The sequence below is a fragment of the Octopus bimaculoides genome, chromosome 4 (assembly GCF_001194135.2).
Source record: "Octopus bimaculoides isolate UCB-OBI-ISO-001 chromosome 4, ASM119413v2, whole genome shotgun sequence".
In the NCBI taxonomy this organism is placed as follows: Eukaryota; Metazoa; Mollusca; class Cephalopoda; order Octopoda; family Octopodidae; genus Octopus; species Octopus bimaculoides.
The window spans coordinates 146,273,285-146,293,157 of NC_068984.1; the positions used below are offsets into that span (position 1 = coordinate 146,273,285).

The window sequence follows — 19,873 nt, forward strand, 5'->3', positions numbered from 1 at the left end:
GAGGCATTACTATATAGTTAATGCCCTTATATAAATTATATATATTTACGAAAAAAATTATGAGTTTTTTTCATTATGAGGTTTTTTCACGCTGACTACTTGATAAATTCTTATAAAGATTTTATCCTATATTATATTATATATATATATATATATATATATATATATATATATATGTGTGTGTATATATATATATATATATTGCACCAAACTCAACACATGGTAAACTTAAACTCAGATGTTTCAATTCTGAGTAGTGTAAATAAGATGAATAATGACAGTGCACACAATTAGATTTAGTAATTAAAAGGATTAATCAACTTTAATAAATTGTTTCAGAATAATGCAATTTGTGCTGTTCCAATAACAGTTTTATCACAACTACTTTATATTTTAATAAAAAAATTTTTTTAGCTAATTTATAAAACAAAAACAAAAAAAAAAATACATATGCTGTATGATGATGAAATTGCATTTCTAATTTAGAGCTAAATTTTGCTACAAAATTTCTTGCTCTTCCTATTCAAACTTAATGTCAGCTTTGGCCTGCAGCCAAGGTCTTCCAGTTAAAATATGCTATTATTAACAAATCTCTATTACATATTGAAAAAATTACTTTAATTGTTTACTTATTAAATTTGATATCTAAAAGCACTTCAACAACCCACCTGCTTCATCAGCCGGTAAATCTGAACGCATTTTGCGTAAATGTGTTTTCCCTGTTCGATGCTGCACCAATTGTACCTCCGAGTTCACAGTAACATCGCATACCTCGCACCGATACGAACCAGTATTTTTCTTTGGAAAGAAATCCATGTCTTTGATAACCACCCTGCAAACAACCGATACAAGTCAACATATTTTTAAAAAGTCACATGTATGCTTTCGAAACTAGTCTTTAAACTTGAAAGAAAATACATTATTCTGACAAAATCATTTGGAAGTATTGTTGAACCACTAGATATACAAACATTCTTAATTTAAAGCCATGGTCTTAATACATGGGTACAGTATATGTAGATTTTTTATAACATAACTTTCATTGTAAAACACCTCTAAGAATAATTATTAAATTATAATTGGGTTAATACAAGACAGAAAATTTCCTTAATTACAACAATTATGAATTCACTCAGCAACCAGATGAATAGTGTTATATTTCCAAACTCCTTTCAGTGACTTTCCAAAATACATACAAATATTATTGTACATGATTAAGTAAATTTTGTTTTTGTTTTTACTTATTCGTACATTCACTAAAATCTCACCCCCATGACAAAAGAATACATAATTTTAAAATGCATCAATGATTTTTCTGTAACTCAATGTCCAGTTTTTACAAAATTTAAGAACTAAATTATGCTATACCTGGTAGTCATAGATTTAGTCCAGCATTCTGACTACTTTTTCAATTTAATTGTCACTCGCCCTGTCTGATCCTCTGTGCCACTTATACATACACGTGTGTGTGTGTGTGTGTATATAAAACACATGCACACAACTTCCAGTACTCTTAAGGTACACCCTGACACATCTTCACTTCCATCTCTCTTTTCCAGCAAGGGTAGCCACGTATCTCCTCTACAACCAGACCCCCTCTCCTCTTCCTGTCCCTTAATCATACTTTAACCTTTTATCACCTGGCACAAAGCCATCTCTCTCAATTAAAGGGCAGAGAGGTGTAGAGTTCAAACAGCTAAAACCAATACAAATTAAATACCACAGATTGTAAGATACTTTACCGAAAAGATTTTCTCCTAAAAGTTGCTGGAAGGAAAATGTTTACAGCTAGACAAGAGAAGAAACTTGTCTTATATAAAGCCCTACCTTCTCAGTAAGTCATCAACAGTCTTCCCACCAGTTTAGTTAGTTGATACCTCTTTACAACCTGAAATAATTCAAGACTTCTTATTAATATCTATTCATGCTGTTGTTCTATTTACTAGGCAATATTCTAGTTTTCTATTGCTATTCTAATCACATGCATACAAACAACGTAAAGATATAAAATGCTTTCACTTGGTGTCTCTTTTAATTCTATATTCTTAGAGATTCTATACATTCTTCTATAAACATATGTTGGAGGGGAAGATGTTACATGGCACAGGATTGTAATTAATGCAAGGTTTAGTAAAATGGAATTACCAAAATTGAATCTTTATTTTGCTTCAATCATTGGATTGCAGCTATCCTGGGGGTACTGCCTTGAACATTGCTTATTCTATCAGCCTCTTCCACCAAACCTAAACTAAGATATGGGGACATAAACAGACCAACACCAGCTGTCAAACATTAAGGTGAGGAAACAAACACAGACACATCTACACAACAGGCTTCCACACAGTTTCTGTCTATGAAATTCACTCCCAAGGCATTGGTTGGCTTGGGGTCACCAAAGACACTTACCCAAGGTGCCATTACGAGGGACTGGACCTAAAACCACATGGTTACAAAGCTAGCTTCTTGAACCATGCAGTCATGCATGAGAGATCTCAAAAAAAGCAATGATCCATATGGGTATAAAGGTTCAAGATCCAACAAAACTATTAATATCGAGGGGCAAGATTAAATATCTATCACAACATTTTTAGAGATGAACTGAAGCCACAAATAATAAATAGGAAGACAAAAACTCAACAAGTGGACACAAAGTCCAGGTTACTGGGTCAGTAATGGTGGGGCAGAGTTTAAACAACACATTGAGAGAGATTCGATGGAACTCAAAGGCATGAGAATATTTTTGAGTACATTTGTGAGAGGAGGAAGGACTTATAACGCTTTTCAGAAACTCAAGATTGGTGGGCAGAAGTAATGTTAGCAACACCCTGCATTCAAATGCTGGTGATAAACCATTTGACAAATTAAGTCAACAATCCGAGTGAAATCGTAGTCATGGCCAATGCCAGTGCTGTCTGACTGCTACCCATGCTGGCGGCACGTAAAAAGCACCGCTCGAGCATTGGGCCTCATGGAGACAGTCCAACCAAGTGAGACCATAGTCATGGCCACTCTGTGAAGTGGTTGGCATTAAGAAGGGCATGCAGCCATAGAAACCATGCCGAATCAGACCGGAGCTTAGTGCAGCCTCCCAGCGGCTTACCAGTTTTCAGTTCAACACGGAAAACGGACATTAAATGACGATGATTATGAAAAATCCAAAAAAAAAAAAAAAAGGAACCTTTGTAAGAAATTTCACATTGTGCCACATATCATCATCATCATCATTTAACATCAATTACCCTCAACAATTACATGCACATTTGTAGAAATAGTGATGTCAGAAAGACCCAGCAACATTGAAACTAGCAGTGGAGAAAGAGAAAAAAAGCACTAAATACTTACTGGTTGAGAATTATAACAATTATTTCATTAAAGATTTGAGCATCTATTTGTTTACTGTAACGAAAAAATAAAAGTAATTCAATTGTTACACACACACACCAGGAGAAACTAATATCTGATTTAATTCTTGATTGCTTTTCTTCTCCTAAGTTTAAATAAAACATCACCACATCAGTGATTGCCATAAACCTCACCATGTAATAGAGGGGTGAGGAGGAGGTGGTCAATTGTCTCAACTCTAAAACAGTATTAAGTCTTTTAACCCTTTTAATATCAAACCCACCCAAGACCAACTCTGGATTTATGATACAAACATTGTTTTAAAGCGATCTAAAAACTTTTACATCAAAACTTCATAATTTAGGTTCATAAGCTAGCTTGATAACAACAAAATTATTTTACAAGATTCCTCATTATTTTCAAAATAAGTGAAACAAGGGCAGTGCATACCAATAGAAATATGTTAATGGAAGGATTAAACTAGCCATACCCGGCCTCTCACATCTACTCCACAATATTCTACAAATAAACAATTCCGACATTGAAATCTTGTTCACTTCAGATAATGCAAGAAAAAGCATTTTCATTGGAACACAACTCTAAATACTGTGAAATTTTCAATAGCAGAAGGTCTTTTTCAACATTTGAAGTAGAAATTGATTTTTTTGTGATCTGTAATTATCAATTTGGCTTCAACAAGTTGTAATTCCAACTTGGAAGGATTTACAAAGCAGAGAAGAAAAAGAACAGTGACTTGTCTTTGGCTGAATCAGATGTAAATGTTTCTAAATTCGTCTGACAAGGAAGAAAGTTTTGAGAACAAAAGTGATGAAGATCTTCAGGATGCCATTCAAAATGTTAGAGTGACATCGTCAAACAATGCAACAGCAATATATATCCTTGATTGGACAGAAAATATGTAATTCTGAATCATTGGTATTTATACTAAACTACAATTTTGCACATAGAAAATAAAGTTACAAACATTGTTGATACCCCCCCCCTACCGCCTCTTGAGCGTGATTAATTCAAAACTATGTGAATAAATTAAGCATCACATTTGTCAGAAGAACGTAAATGCTAAAGGGTCCGACATAAGGAAATGTCAACGGAGAGACAAATATTAATACATTTGTTTACTCTCTGCAAATATGTTCGTTTTCTAATCATTACAACTTAGCCATAAATATCGAAACTAACTGACATACTGTTTTGTCAAAGTTTTCACCTGTGTTCAGTCCAGCTGTGTGACACCTTGGGAAAATGTTTTCTACTAAAGTTTCAGGTCAACCAAAGTCTTGAGAAATGGATTTGGCCAATGGAAACTGAAAGAAGCCTATTATGCGTGTGTGTGCGCGCGTTTCCTTGCCTTGATACTGTATCACTGTCATACGAGTGGTGGCTGTTTCCAGTCATCCAAGACATGTCTGATCACAGGGGAATATTACCTTTCATGGAAACTGATGAAGGTTGGCAACAGAAAGGGCATCTGGCTGTAGAAGAAACACAACAAATTCCATCTGACTCATGCAAGCATGGAAAAAGTGAATGTGAAAATGATGATGATAATGATGGTGATACCTTACTGAAGTGAAAGACCATGACTAGCTAATCTGATACCAAATGCCACTTAACAATTTGATTTCAATTCAAATACGAAAACTTACCTCAATGACTGTTCCAAACTTCAAAACAATTTCTTTTGTGGACTTCCAATAAACTTTAATTCATGTCTGAAAAAACAAAAAAAAAAAAGAAGCCAAAATCATTTTCCAATTAATACACAGCATTGTTTTAATGTCTGCTTTTTCCATGGGTGAATTAGACAAGATCTACTGAGCACAGTCTGTTCACAGCCAGATATGCACATCCTGTCACCAAACCTTACTTATTTTCCTGGTCATTCAAATAACTGTTGAAAGGCTGGGCATGTTTTACAGTAGATGTAAAAACAAGGGCACTACCTATACAGTAACATTGGTTTTTTATGCAGTACAAAATGCACTCACATTCACACACACACAACAGGCTTCCATAGTTTCCATTTACCAGGTAATGATCAGTCAAAAGTAGGAACAAACTTAAAACCATACGGTTTCTTAAATGAACCCTGTGCCTACATCTACAAAACAGTCTTGTGTTGTATGATGGTGGTTAGAAGGGATCTGCAAACCAGAAAGGGCTTCAAGAGGAAAAGGTTTGGGGAAAACATTTACTGTAAAACAACAGTGAGATAATGGTAAAAAAAAGCTTAAAGGATCTAATCTTCCAATTCAGTGTATGAATTCAGTTTGACAAAAGAGAATGATAGAATAAAAACTAGATGTAAAAATAAGTACAGGGGTTCATTTGTTCAATTGAACCATTCAAGGTGGTATCCCAACATAGTAGCAGTTCAATGACCAAACCAAATTTTCAAGAAGAAAACCAAGGAATTTCTATGAATTGACAAACATTGGTGGTGATTATAATTTTATATTTACAGTGATGAACAAAGTACATATGAAATACCTGTACGAAGCATGTTTATGCTTGCAGGAATAAACTATTTGTAAAAGGGTCAATCATTGTCAGAATTTCAGGGACCCACTAACTGATGTCCCCACCAGTACCAAATAAAATATTTGGAAAAGTTGTAAACAAACTCAAAAACATGTGTCACAGATAATGACTATAACACTAAGTGGCTGGGAAGATTTTTATATGGCATGAATTACACAAAAATTAGGTTTGAATCAAATTAAGTTGCATCCAACTGGCTTCCTTTAAACAGAATACCGGATCCAATGACATAGAAGATGCATTTTCTGAAGTCTCAATAAAGTACTCAGGAATTTACATATGAAGCAGAGTTTGTTTTAAATGCACAAAAGTCTTTTCTTGCTGAATATACACCGTTGAAAGTGCATCAAACATGCTTATGCACCTTTCGTGACATCGCACATACAGAATACATAATACAGTGATCTTAGAGTGCTTGCGACTAATGATTAAAAGAGTATTTCACTACAAAACCCATTCTACAAGCCAACAAGATGGTGGCTTGAACAGTTGAAAGTAACGTTGTCCAGATTTCACAATACCAATCTTTGAAAAAGACACATTAACTATCGTATTTGGAAAAGAAAAAAATTATTTCTTCACAAGTAGAAAAAAAGAAAGAAAGAAAATTCTGCATGTAAAAGATGGAAATTATTTAAATACTTTTGAACATACATCATCATCATCACCAATTCTCTCCTATTTAACATTTTCCCCATGGCCAGACATCTTTATTTGCAGAATATTGGAAATGTGTGACACTAGTTTACAATGTCAAGACAAGACACACATGATAGGTTTCATTCAGTTTCCATCTACCAAATCCACTCACATGGTTTTGGTTGGCCTGGGGTTACAATAGACGACACTTGTCCAAGGTGCTATGTAAGGCGACTGAACCCATAACCATGTAGTTGGGAAGCAAACATCTTAACCACACAGCCATACCTGCAACAACATTTGTAGCAGTAAATGATAAACCAATTGTATTCCACCTAATATCACTTACAAAGGATATCAAGTTAGAACAAAACGTATATATGTAAATTCATTAATTGACTGTAATTAGATGAGCAAAAGGTCATCAGAGATCCAGATCAAAGGGGCAGGGCTGATTTTACATAGTTTCCATGAACCTTTTCGTTACCAACCCGGCCAAAACCTTCTCTGGCTCTGTAGTAAAAATGTCTTGTTTTCAAAAGTTCTGAATTAAAATCTTCCACCAAATTTAAGTTACAATTTATGTTCCTAACACTAGCTGAATGATAACTAAGTTATTTTACTAAATTCTTTGTTATATTTGAAATTAATTGAAAGAAACACAGAGCATCTCAACAGAAATACGGTAACGAAAGGCTTAAGCAGAGGGAAAAAATCCAACAATAAGTAGAAGACATGCAATCCAAATACTTTTGGAAATACCATGTATTACACAAGACAAGTCAGAGGTGAATGAAATCCAAGTATGGTTGAAAACCAACATATTGAAGCTTGCAGCTTGAATTAAATTTACCAAATTGGAAGAGTTGCAATTCTTCTATTGACTTTTCCAAGAATTTTAGGAGGTTGTTCACATCAACAAGTAATTTGGCATATGAAGTCCTTTGATTCTTTCACCAATCGGTAACTCTTCTTTTAAATATATTTTAGTAATTAATAAGCGAGGAAGGAAAATTAGAAGAGAATAATATAAACTCTTTGTTTATCAGCAGCAGAGGTTAGAAGAAGCACAGGCCAATGCCCACTGGCCAGCACCATGTGCTGACTTCACGGGGACAGGTCATAAGACCCAGCAACTGAGTCGTTAAGTGGAACCCTCAGAAACAGCAGCATAAAGGACATCCCAATATGAACTGGTACCAGACAATCAACAGGAACCGACAACAGGATTTGCACTGCAATTTGCTGCTAACCGATCCTACCGGACTACTTTGACTGCCTCTTGAGTCACATGACATAGTCTTGGAGTAAATAAGTTCTTGCTGAGAAAAGCCCATAAAACAACTCCCACTTTTGGATCACCAGTTAGTTTACCTCTTTTGATGGCAACCTGCCTGAGACAACCCTAATTCTAAATTACAAATTCTGTTTCAAAATGATCTCAAAGATTTTCATCAAAATTTCAGGTTAATTTACATTCCAAACACCAGCTTAATCAAGACACATTTTACTAAATTCTTCATTATTTACAAAATTAATAGCAAGTCAATGGGTTTCACCAGAAATATGGTAATAAGAAAAAATACACGAACCGATAGGGTATAAATCTCAATCGGATTTAAAAGGGTGGGCAACCTGTTCAAATGAAGCAGTAGATATAGGGCTTATTTATCATCTTTCTCCATACTTCCTTGAATCACTAAAAGATCAAGAGGGATACTAATACGAGCAACCAAATTTAAGGGATATTATCTATTTGAGCCTTTTGTTGAAATAGACTGCTTTTGTTTCAATTTTGAAAATAATGAAGAATGTAGTTAAAATAACTCAATAAGATGGTGTTTTGGAACTTGAACATAAAATTTTGATTAAATTTACGTCACTTTAAAATAGGAAATTTATATTACAGAACATTCTATAAAGTAGTTGGCATTAGGAAGGGCATCCGACAGTAAAAACCATGCCAAAAACAGACAGTGAAGCTCGACAGGATTCCTCTGGCTTGCCAGCTCGTGCCAAGCCATCCAACCAATGCCAGCATGGAAGACAGATGTTAAATGATGACAAGACAAACGAGGAGTGGTCCTAGACAAAATGGCATTAAAAAATCTGAAAAAGATCACTGCTTCACTAAACAGCTGTGTATTTTGCATACTGTGCTATGTGGTCAAGAAGTTTGCTTCTCTCAACCACATGGTTTTGGGTTCAGTCCCACAGCATGGTACCTTGAGCAAACATCTTCTCTATTATAGCCCTAGGCTGATCAAAGCCTTGTGAGTGGATTTGGAAGATGGAAACTGAAAGAAATCCATTGTGTATGTACAGGTGAGTTTGTTGGTGTCTCTGCCTTCATACGATTGCTGTTGTAAATGATTGCCAGTGTCATTCATTCCCAAAATAGAGTGAAAACTTGTCTGGCCATAGGGAAATATTACCTTGCTTGGAAACAGGTGAGGGTTGGTGACAGGAAGGGCATCCAGCCATAGAAAATCTGCCATAATAAACACTCTCCAATCCACGCAAGCAGGGGACAAGTGGAGGTTAACAAGACAGACAGACAGATACATACATCCATCTATCCATCAGTAAAAACGTTTCTTCTACCTAAACCATTACAATGGACCTTAATACCAAGAACACGAGCCGAAGATGATGCTTCTCCATCACAAACTGAAAACATTGATAATAGACATTTATTTCAGAGAAATACTGGACTGAAATTGAAATGAAAGACTTGATTGCATCAAAGAGATTAACTCCAACAAACTCAAATTTCACAAGGGAACTTCTTTAAGCTCTTCTCAAATGGTCTCACAAACATTTCTTGGGGGACTTATAGCTAGTCAATGTATTACAAATACTTTTCGTTTCACTCCTCAGTGCTGGCCAAGCTTCAAATTTTAAACTCTTCATCCAAATCTCTTTTAAACGGTCGAATACTGATAATTTCCAATTAATAAAATTGGAAACTATTTCAAGTTAATTAGATATTCTAACAGTTACCAGATTGTTTTGGTCTTCTAATTTAAAATGTCTAGTCTTAGATAAATTGTAATGATATACGTTAACATAAAGCACACAAAAGAAAAGGCCACAAGTGATCATGGAAAAATTTTTACAAAAGAAAAATTCCATAACTAAATGAAATATCAGAGCACAACAGAAAATTTTAAATATTATCTATATCATAATAAAACTACTTATTTATTAGTTTGGAGTATGTAACTTTTACTAAAAGAAAGTCTACACTGTCAATAAAACCCTTAAAAATTCTAATTTTAATGTTTTCATCAAAATGTGGTTTACAAGGTTCTTTTATTATTGAAGAGTTCGACTACACGATGCAATCAGAAAACTAATTTCAATTCCTTGTGATCGTATTTTTCTTTTTAATGTTTTACAACCTTCCCTCTTTGTCTTTTCTCTCTCTCTGTCACTGGCAATGACACAATTTATAAATATTTATATTGTTTATACTTCTAGAAGTATAAAAGTTCCCCAAATATTTCCACTGCTACTTCCTACACCCCTATCACTTTCATGAGGTTCAGAAATTGTATACAATAAACAAAAGGAAAGTATGCACATCTTAATCATATTATCACCACCTGCAGGCATGGCTGTGTGGTAAGAAGCTGGCTTCCCAACCACACGGTTCTGGGTTCAGTCCCACTGCATGGCACCTTGGACAAATGTCTTCTACTATAGCTCCAGGGCAACCAAAGCCTTGTGAGTGGATTTCGTAGACGAAAACTGGAAGAAGCCTGTCGTGTATATATACACATACACACACACATACATATACATGTATATATTTGTGTGTGTGTTTGTCCGCCCACCATCATTTGACAACCAATGCTGGTGTGTTTATGTCTCTGTGACTTTGTGGTTCAGCAAAGAGACGGATAGAATAAGTACTAGGCTTACAAAGAATAAGCCCTAGGATTGATTTGTTTAACTAAAAGCGGTGCTCCAGCATGACTGCAGTAAAATGACAAACAAATAAAAGAATAAATCATTTAACATCCATGGTGGCATGGGTTGGATAGTTTGAGGGGATCTGGTGAATTGGAGACTTGCATCAAGCTCCAATATCAGCTTTGGCATGATTGGGTGCCTTTCCTAACACTAAGCTCTCTGCATTTTGTAATGGGTGCTTTTTCCCATGCCATTTTAGCCATTATATATTATCACACACAACACGGATGCAATAACTCACTAAGAGATACAAAGAATTCAATTTGGTTATCTTGGCTAACAAATCACTCATCAATTCCAGTGGTACTTATTGATGACGCTTAGCTTCAAACCAATTTTAGCCAAAGAGATTTCAACTAGGACCATCTCATTTTTCATTCATTGTATTTCCAATGTTTTGGGGATTTTTTTTTTGTTAAGTGATAAGGTGTAATTTGAGAGGTTTGGATATTTTTGGTGGGTTGAGTGACCACAGACAGGCTCCAAAATACCTGGTGAGATTTAGTTACAGTGCTGAGATCAACTCGCAGACTTCTGGAATTGATTTAATCAACTAACTCCTCGTCCAAAATAAGGCCTTGTACCAGCACTTCTTCATTCCAAGGATCTGACGAATGTAAAAAAATTTACCATGTCAGAAAATATTTTCCAGTTGATCAAGTCAAAACAATTTGAGGGCAAGAAGTCAAATCTGATGAAAGCTATAATTTTGCAGTTAAGTAACTTAATCTCCTGTATTTGTTGTTAATCACTTTCTTTTCTATTAACATTCAATACATTTGTTAATTAACAGGAATGCTTTGTTGACATATGACAAAATACTAGGTGGATCCAACGAAAATAACGAAAACACCTAGCAGATACTACTGTCTGTCTACTGGCTTAATTTCATTTAATTAATTTCATTTTAATTAATTTCATTTTGTAGGAAAACAAAAATCATTTTGTGGATTGAGGAAAAAAAATCATTTGATTTATGATGCCATGGAGACGGAAAGGAGCTTTTGTGTCTACAAATTTGAGCTTAATTTACGAAAACTTAAAGGGTTAACCTAATCAATTGCCACAGGAATTTTGAGTGTATGTGCAGGAATATTCTGCATTTGAAATCCTGCATTATTTGTTTCTACCGATAAGTCTATCGTTGACATGATGTTCACATAGAACACCTGGCCATGCATGCAATGGTGGAAGAAAAGGACACGAGTTCAGATTGGTGCTGAGGCAAATGTTTGCTACAGCTAACATTTTAAATGCGGTGACGATTATTTTGGAGCCGGATAAAAGGTGCATATCCGAGACTAGCATGGGACACATAATACAAAAATAGTAATGCTATTTTCGTGGTTATCCAGTTTACATTTAGCGTAGCACACCAAACTGGAAACAAAATTGTTTCTTATCTCGACACCTTTTTCATGGGGAAACAGTGAATGGTACCGGTTCCTAAAAGCGAAGTTGCTATTATAGCAGAGAGAGAAAATGGCAATCATTAATGGGAATGGAAATTGAAGAGAGAAAGAGTTCTTGATTTATTTTTGAAGGAATACCGATTAATAAACAATGGCAACATACTAAATCAAGTGTCAATAGCTTTTTAAAAACCTGAAAAACTCAATGTATTTATTATATCCTTTAAAAAATCTATACTTTACAAAGAATTATTATATAAGGATCGAAATTGCAGATTTAACACAGTTCCAATATTATAGACAGACACATGTAACGTGAGGTAAAAAAAAAAAGTCTTAAACCAAGAATCAAAACAAACATCAATAAAAATGATGAGATTAAACTGAATAGTCAATCGAATTTACCGATTGTCATTCTATCGACCCAGGTGTGAACTTCGAGGTAATGTACGTCGTTTGCACAAAATTCCAGTAACACTAATTAAAATAAATAATTAGACTTAAAGAGTCCAGTGTTTTCCAAGACAACATCAGATTACAGACTTTAAAAGAATAAAATGACGCTGTACAAAACATTTGCCTGAAACAATATCAAACTTCAATATTTCTTTTAGGTAACAGTATTCCTTAAACAAGTACAACAAAAATATTATATAAGAAGATATAAAATGGAAAGAAAGCGACCGCGTAATAAGAAATGAAAAAAAAAATAGCACGAGGGAGTCTTTCCCGAATTACGGAAACGAAGGGAATCCTTTCGAAATGAATTAATCGTGTACTCCACTTCATTGAGCTTTTCTCTTCTTTTCAAAACGTTGAGCAAACGTAATTTACTTTACAAATTACACAAAAACTGTTGGGTTTCATACGTAAGCGTGAAACTTAATAAGACTGCGTCATACATACAAACAACATCTGTGAACCATATTTCAATTATTCCAGCCTGAACAATTTATAGAGTAACATTAGGTACATATAGGCAAAAAGAGGCAATACCAAGCCAAATTATTTCATAAAATAACAGTATCAAAAGACAAATACAATCGCATTTCTAAAATGACGTAAGCAGAAGCAATTTCCCGACTGGCTTCAATTTCCCCACGCCACAAAAATCCGAAAAACCAAAACAAAATTCGCAGATGTACCCCACCACCACGTGCCAAATATGCTTTGACAACATATATATAAACGATTTGACAATTGACTGGATTTTTTAAAACCTCGAGTACTTTTTCACGACGAAGCATTACATGTGTGTGTGTGTGGGGGGGGGGGGGGGGGTCATTAAAGAACAGGTGGATTCGGGTGCACAAAACAGAAATTCGAAGAATATTTACGAGAGAGAGAGAGCATTGTTTATCTGTTTTGAAGTATAGATTCATTTCGGCAAATCAAACCTAGTTAGAATTCTTATAATCTCCAACTATTGCGCTTACTTTATTGTTTTGTTTTTTTTATTATTAAACTGCTTTCTCTTCTACTTCACCATTAAATGGTAAAACAAAGAAAGCAGCGAGTGTCAAAGTAAAGTGAAACCAACAATCATGAAGAATGTATAAAAATAACTTGGCTCTCCTGAATCACTGGAACGAATACGTAACTACTTCAAAATAGTTGTGTGTTTGTGTCTGTCTGTCCGTATCCCTCTTAAAGTCCTACAATGGTTACAAAAATAGGAAATCCATAAGATCGGATTCGTTCTTCGAAAAATCTCACAAATTGTTGCAATTATTGTCATTTAATTCTGTCGAAAAGATATGCCAATGAATGACGCTGACGTTGGAACTGGTCTTACTTTCCGGGAGAACTGGCGGTGAGAGAACCGAGTCCGGCAGAAACGGGTGCATTCAATACAAATTGGTTGAACAAGCTTACAGAATGTTGGTTAGAAGAAAGAAATCCGTTTTTATTTCCCCACCCCCTCAACGAATTATTACAATATAGAGTTAAACAACGGACACTGGCTTAACCGGTGTTTTTTAAGCAAAAAAAAGGAAGAAAGGTAACGCCACCTCTCCTGGCTTTCATTCAATAATGCATTCTGCTTGGAACACATTGTATCCGTTGGTTGGTGGTAAGCTTATGACGATATCGTTAAATACAAAACGCAATTTACCAATATTCCGTAATAATGAATACCCAACATTTTATTGATAGATCGCCTGATAACGGGATCCATACCGAAATTGTTGGATGCATGTAGTGAAGAAGAAACGCTTAAGAATTTACATTTTCGAGTTTTGGGTGACACGATGAAATAAAATATAGAGCCAGGACACATCTTTTTGAAATTCCTTTTGATTGCTATGCCATCTTGTTATATAGTTAAACTCTAGTCCGAACAGAGATCTCCGGTCACAAATTTCTCTTCCAAAGTCTTTCAAATTGATGTTTATGTCAACTTTTCAAACAACGTTAAATTAATTCAAATGTCAGCTAATTAACAATGTATCTTATTAAATTCTTCATTATTTTCAAATTCAAATTAAATAAAAAGCATTGTATTTCAACAGAACTATGGTAAGCGATGGTGGTATTGAGAAATGAAAGTAGAAATCTCTAACTTTTAGGGGCACGCGTGCCTGTGGAGTACTCAGCCTCTTGCAACCTAATTTCACGAGAGGGCTGTTCCGTTGATCGGATCAACTGGAACCCTTGTCGTCGTAACCGACGGAGGGCCAATAGACGCCACTTGCATATATTTTACATATATATATATATAGTGTGTGTGTCTACTGTACACCCCGGTGTGAATGATTTGTCCCGTTCGCTTGACAAATTTGTCCTGGTTATGGACTAAGTAAAAAAAAAAAAAACCTTAAGCTATTGAAATCACATACAAACAACTAATGCTTATCCCCAGATTCCAGAGATACAGAATACAATATAGAATTAATGGAAGTTTTTTTGATCAAACTCTAAAGTTCGGAATCAAATAGGAGAAAAGAGGATGCACATTGTGGACGGAGAAAATGAAGCTATGAAATCAATACAGATGCAATAAGAACCTCGGTTTTCGACCAACCCTGATCACTAATACATCGTACTTGATCTCCTGTCTTTCTCATATTCATTTAATACAGTCGTACCTCGGTTTACGAACGCCTCTGATCACGAGCACGGTCTATTCGCGATCAGAGTTGTTCGAAAACTGAGGTACTACTGTACCTATGATTTTAAAGTCGTTCTGGTTTGAGCGTTAGGCCCTATGGTAAGACTGGACACACACACACACACATATATGAAATCATATTGAGTGGCCTATTTAAAAGAACATATTTAGATCACTTAAAAAGAACTAGGTCTTAGTGTTAATGTCTTGCTAAAAACATTGATTTCAATGTTCAGTAGAAGGTATCGGATATAATATATATTTTAGCACAAAACTCTCAAACCTTGAATCACTCAATTACTTCTGCTAGATATTAATAATATTTATATATACATACTCATATTTTGAGTTCTATTTTTCCTGTTTGCGCCAACATATATACGTGGTTATGCATTTGTGCCACCTTGTCAACAAACAAGCGGTGTCCATTTCCAATCTTCCGTGGAAAACATGCGGGTGTTAGCGACAGAAAAGGTATCTTTGCTCGTAAAATATTGGCCTGGACGAATTCCGCCTGACCCATGCGTGTAAGGAAAAGTAGACATTAAAACGATGATAATACACAGTTCCCCAAATCCTGCAGTTTGGGTCGCTTCAAATTCGTTACCGTCAATATTTACATTCAAGAATAAAGATGTAAATATAAATATAAGGGGAGGGGGAAGATTTTCAGAACTAGATGCAATTTAAAAGGTTTACAGCAAAAAGGTTCGAGAATATGCCGATTCAACAGCCATTGAAAACGACGAGCAATTCCCAAAAAAGTACGTTTCCATATTTCCATAAAAAAATGTCCAGTCACGGGAAATAAGTGACGGTTTGCGACGGGAAGGGCATCCAGCCGTTGAAAATCCGCCTCCAGAAAATTCCGTCCGACCCATGCTAGCATAGGAAAAGTGGACGTTAAACCGATGATGATTATATACAAGTGTCGCAGAGGCTTGTGCGTTTACAGTTGGGTGGTTTTGACACTTAAGTATGCATTCGTATAATTTTTTTTTCCAGCGATAAAATAGTTGTGTTTGAATACCAAAGTAAAAAAAAAAAAAAAACTTGTTTTAAAACCGGCATATTTTTATATTCCGGCACTAATCAGGTCCCGAAGGCGCTAATGGGATAACTATAAATAGGCACCAACAAATATGAATACACAAAATAGTTTGAAATTACCACAAATAGGTAATAAAGATCTGTAATTGTCAATTTATAACCAACTGGAACATATTTTACATAATAAAATCCTAATTTTCAAGTCTGTTGAAACAAAATCTCTTGAAAGACACGAATTCACATCAAGAATGTTGCAAGTCAAATACAAAAACGAAATAACTTTACTACGAACCCTAAAATGTCAATTTTCTCTTAGAACCAGGTTAGATACAGAATCAATCAATTAAAACAATAATTTGCTCGTTACACAGATTGTAGGTGCAAGGATTTTGCATTCGAACTTAAATCGAAACTGACATTCTAATATCAGTAATTTTAAAGGTGGGAGGGGCCGATTACTTTGTTTTACCGACCCCGAAAGGAGGAAACGGCAAAGTTGACTTTGGCGGAATTAGAACTTAGAGCATAAAAAGAGCCGGAAGAAACACCGCTAAGCATTTTGTCCGGAGTGCTAACGATCCTGCCAGTTTGGTGTTTTTGAATAAAATCTAAATTGCAATGTGAAACAAGGCTGGTCGGTAGCACCATGTGCAGACATTAACTTCCGCTGGTTTCTGTCAATCGTTGACAAGGGAAGGTTTTATATATGTTTTATGGTTATTTAATCACATCACAACTATGGAGAGATGTACGAGGATTAATAAAACAACAAAAACAAAAAGGCATGAAAATGCGAAGTAGTTGTACGGAAAGGCTATTAGTGTCTCAATTTTGCTGCTCCAACTAACAATATATATACCGACATGGTTAATGTGTTATGTGACAATTTTTGGCGCCGGGCAAATCGCGCATGTCCGAGGCTGAGAACATGTGACACATTCAGTTATGACTTGGGAAGAGACGAGAGATTGTTTGATCCTTTTCTGTGAACCTTGGAGGACGTCAAATAATTGCTTGTAACAGATCACACGAATTGTAAACAAACAGTCCCTTATCTCATTGATAACAGAGACTGGCTGTGATGGGCACGGGTTCCTTAAAGAATAGGTTGACAGTAAAGTTGGAAAGGGAAAAAAAAGCAACCACAATTGAAATGAAATAAAATCAAAGAAACAAGATGAGTTTAGATTACAAAAAGGGGGTTGGAATCTAGTGTGAGAATTGAAACTGAACAAAGAAAACGTTCTTATTTTACAAGAAATATTGCTAACAACTTGATGGCTAAGCGCCAAAATAACAAAAGCAAATTATTTTTTTATCGATATATCTATCAGACCTGTTTTACGGTTAGCTCTGGAAATTTTTTTTTCTTTTACTAAGAAAAACTTCGTAGATTTATCAGCTGCAATGATTAATTCCAACATGAAGGATTAAATTTACAGAGCAAGGTAACAACGACCGCGTGTGACGACGTCCATAACTTGTTTCAAGGACGTGAAAAGAAATATCGGTTACTCTCAAGAATGGAAACTGAAGCTTTTAAACACCGGGATGAAACGATTAGATCGAATCCATTCGTCAATCGAATTCACCGGTTCTCATTCAATCGGTATCGACATGCTTTAGGAGTCGTTTAAACTAAATTAGAATATAACGATGTTTATATATTGAGTTGCAATTTACTCGTAAATTACAACTCGATGTTCTGTTTTTCTTCTAAAGCAACAATCGTACATCAGAGAAAAACAAACCGATATACAATGAGGATGTATATTGGTTTCGGTGAACCTTTCTAGAAAGGTACCAGCAAATAAATAACACAAAATTCATTTATCTACATGCGTGTATATAATGTTCTGCGACGCAGTGAGTTCTTCACTCGAATACAAGACACATTACGAACAAACAGTGGCATACTTTCGCCCAGCTTACTTTATCAAAAAGACCGAAAACAAAACGAAATAGGGAACAGACAGTTCTTCAATATTTCATAATGCCAACACTATCAGATAACAAAAAAGAGAGAGAAAAAAAAGTAGGGTAAATCAAAAACCAAGCAGCACCAAAACAAAACAATTTCCATGTTACATACATGCATATATACACCCAGGCAGGCACGTGGAATAGACATGAGTACACGCCTAGATATATATATACACAGCACGTATCGCAAAATGTTTCATTCCTCCTTTCGCCATGCGTATTCTCAATGGCGCCGGTCGTTTCAATCATATAAGAAGAGATTGAAGAACAAGGGGAATATCTGCAAACTGTTTATTTCCTTTACATCAAACAAACCCGTCGCTTTCATATTCCACAATCGTCAGCATTAATTTCTTAAAAACTGAATCGAATTAGACTGAAATACATTTCGCCACATTCTCTCTTTTCCTTCCTCGCTTTACGTATATAACGCATAAAACAAAGCCTGAGATAAATTGGCCTATTTTATAAATAAGCCGAGTTAAAGTAACATAAAAGTATGAAACTGTTAGCTCTCAGTTCTCTATCAAATTGATACACAGACATTTCTTTTCGTTGTTGGTAACATTAGAATTTCTTTTCTCTCCAAAACACACCGAATTTTCAACCTATATATATTGGGGGGGGGGGTGAAACTATACATTGCTAACACACGAAACTTTCGGCCCTTCACTCATCCACTAACTTTTTTTCCCCGATTATATATATATATATAATTCCAAGATGATGATTATATGTAAAAGAAGGTGGAGGAAATACGCGGTCATGAAGAAGAAAAAAAGAAGAGGAGGAAGAAGCTGACTTCTTGGTGGCGGTAATCGAGTGTGAAGGAAATGAGAAATGAGGGAGGAAGTTGATCTAACCCTAACCCAAATCACCGATTTTACACCGAAGAAGAGATTTAGACAAACACGGCTATTTATGTTGCTTAACATGGAACTGATTTGAAATGGTCAGAAAGAAGAGAAAGGCGGGCAATTGAAGATGAAGTCGGGGGGGTTTAGACATTCCATTCTCCTCCAGCACCCTGATAGATACCGCACATCATACACTCACTCACACAGGTCCTTCCATTAAAGGATCATATTTTAATTGCTTATACGTTTTTACCGCCATTATTATTATTATCGTTAGAAAAGGAAAAGGTGTTATATTTCTTAAATTTTTTTTAATACAATCGACTTCTCCACATTTTTCCTATCTAAAGATTATCAGATAATTCATTACTAAGGTGAAAATGGAAACTTATTATTTTCTAAAATGAATAAATATACAGCTATAAAAAAAAAGCCTCATTGATATTTTTTAAACAGAAAAGAGACGGTAAAATCGTATCAAGAAAATGATATGGGTTTAAAAATAAAGAAATGTCACTAAAATGGCAGGCAAGGCCTAGATTGTGAAAGAAAAATGCAGAAATAATGAAGGGTAGGTTTTGTTGAAGATAGACGATGGGAAGCGATGAAAGTGAAGTGAAATAGTGGCAGAGTTTTAATTAAACCGGCTAAATGCTAATTATAAATGTATATTTCATGCATAGATATATATTGCTGATAATGACCGATTATTAAAGTATATAAATATCGAAGTGCGTATGATATTTGTGTTGGTTGTAAATGCTGCTCGTCCGTTCCATCTGCCGTGTCGCCGTTGCTAGTAATGTCTTCTAAAGGAGAGAGAACATGACGGCGATGGAGGCCGGCATTGACGCACAATCATTTCGATGTTGTCTAGTGAAGAAAAATAGTTGGCTGCAGAATCATGTAGGATGTGTTTCATACACATTACAAATGAC

General features: G+C 35.2%; 1 protein-coding gene across 7 annotated transcripts in view; it reads right to left on the reverse strand.

The window, feature by feature from the left end:
- The window catches only part of LOC106884255 (zinc finger protein 385B), a 34,214-nt gene that overhangs the window by 13,394 nt on the left and 947 nt on the right, over nucleotides 1-19,873 (reverse strand). For 3 of the 7 annotated variants that reach the window (XM_052967603.1, XM_052967598.1, XM_052967600.1), the window contains exons 2-5: nucleotides 5,010-5,075; nucleotides 3,343-3,396; nucleotides 1,828-1,888; nucleotides 669-832 (exon numbers count right to left, since the gene is read on the reverse strand). In XM_052967603.1, coding sequence (XP_052823563.1) covers nucleotides 669-816 — 148 coding nt within the window. In that variant the 5' untranslated portion in view covers nucleotides 817-832; nucleotides 1,828-1,888; nucleotides 3,343-3,396; nucleotides 5,010-5,075. Of the gene's footprint in view, nucleotides 1-668; nucleotides 833-1,742; nucleotides 1,889-3,342; nucleotides 3,397-5,009; nucleotides 5,076-19,873 lie in introns of all 7 variants that reach the window. The other 4 variants (XM_014935533.2, XM_052967601.1, XM_052967599.1 and 1 more) reach the window with 4 other exon arrangements.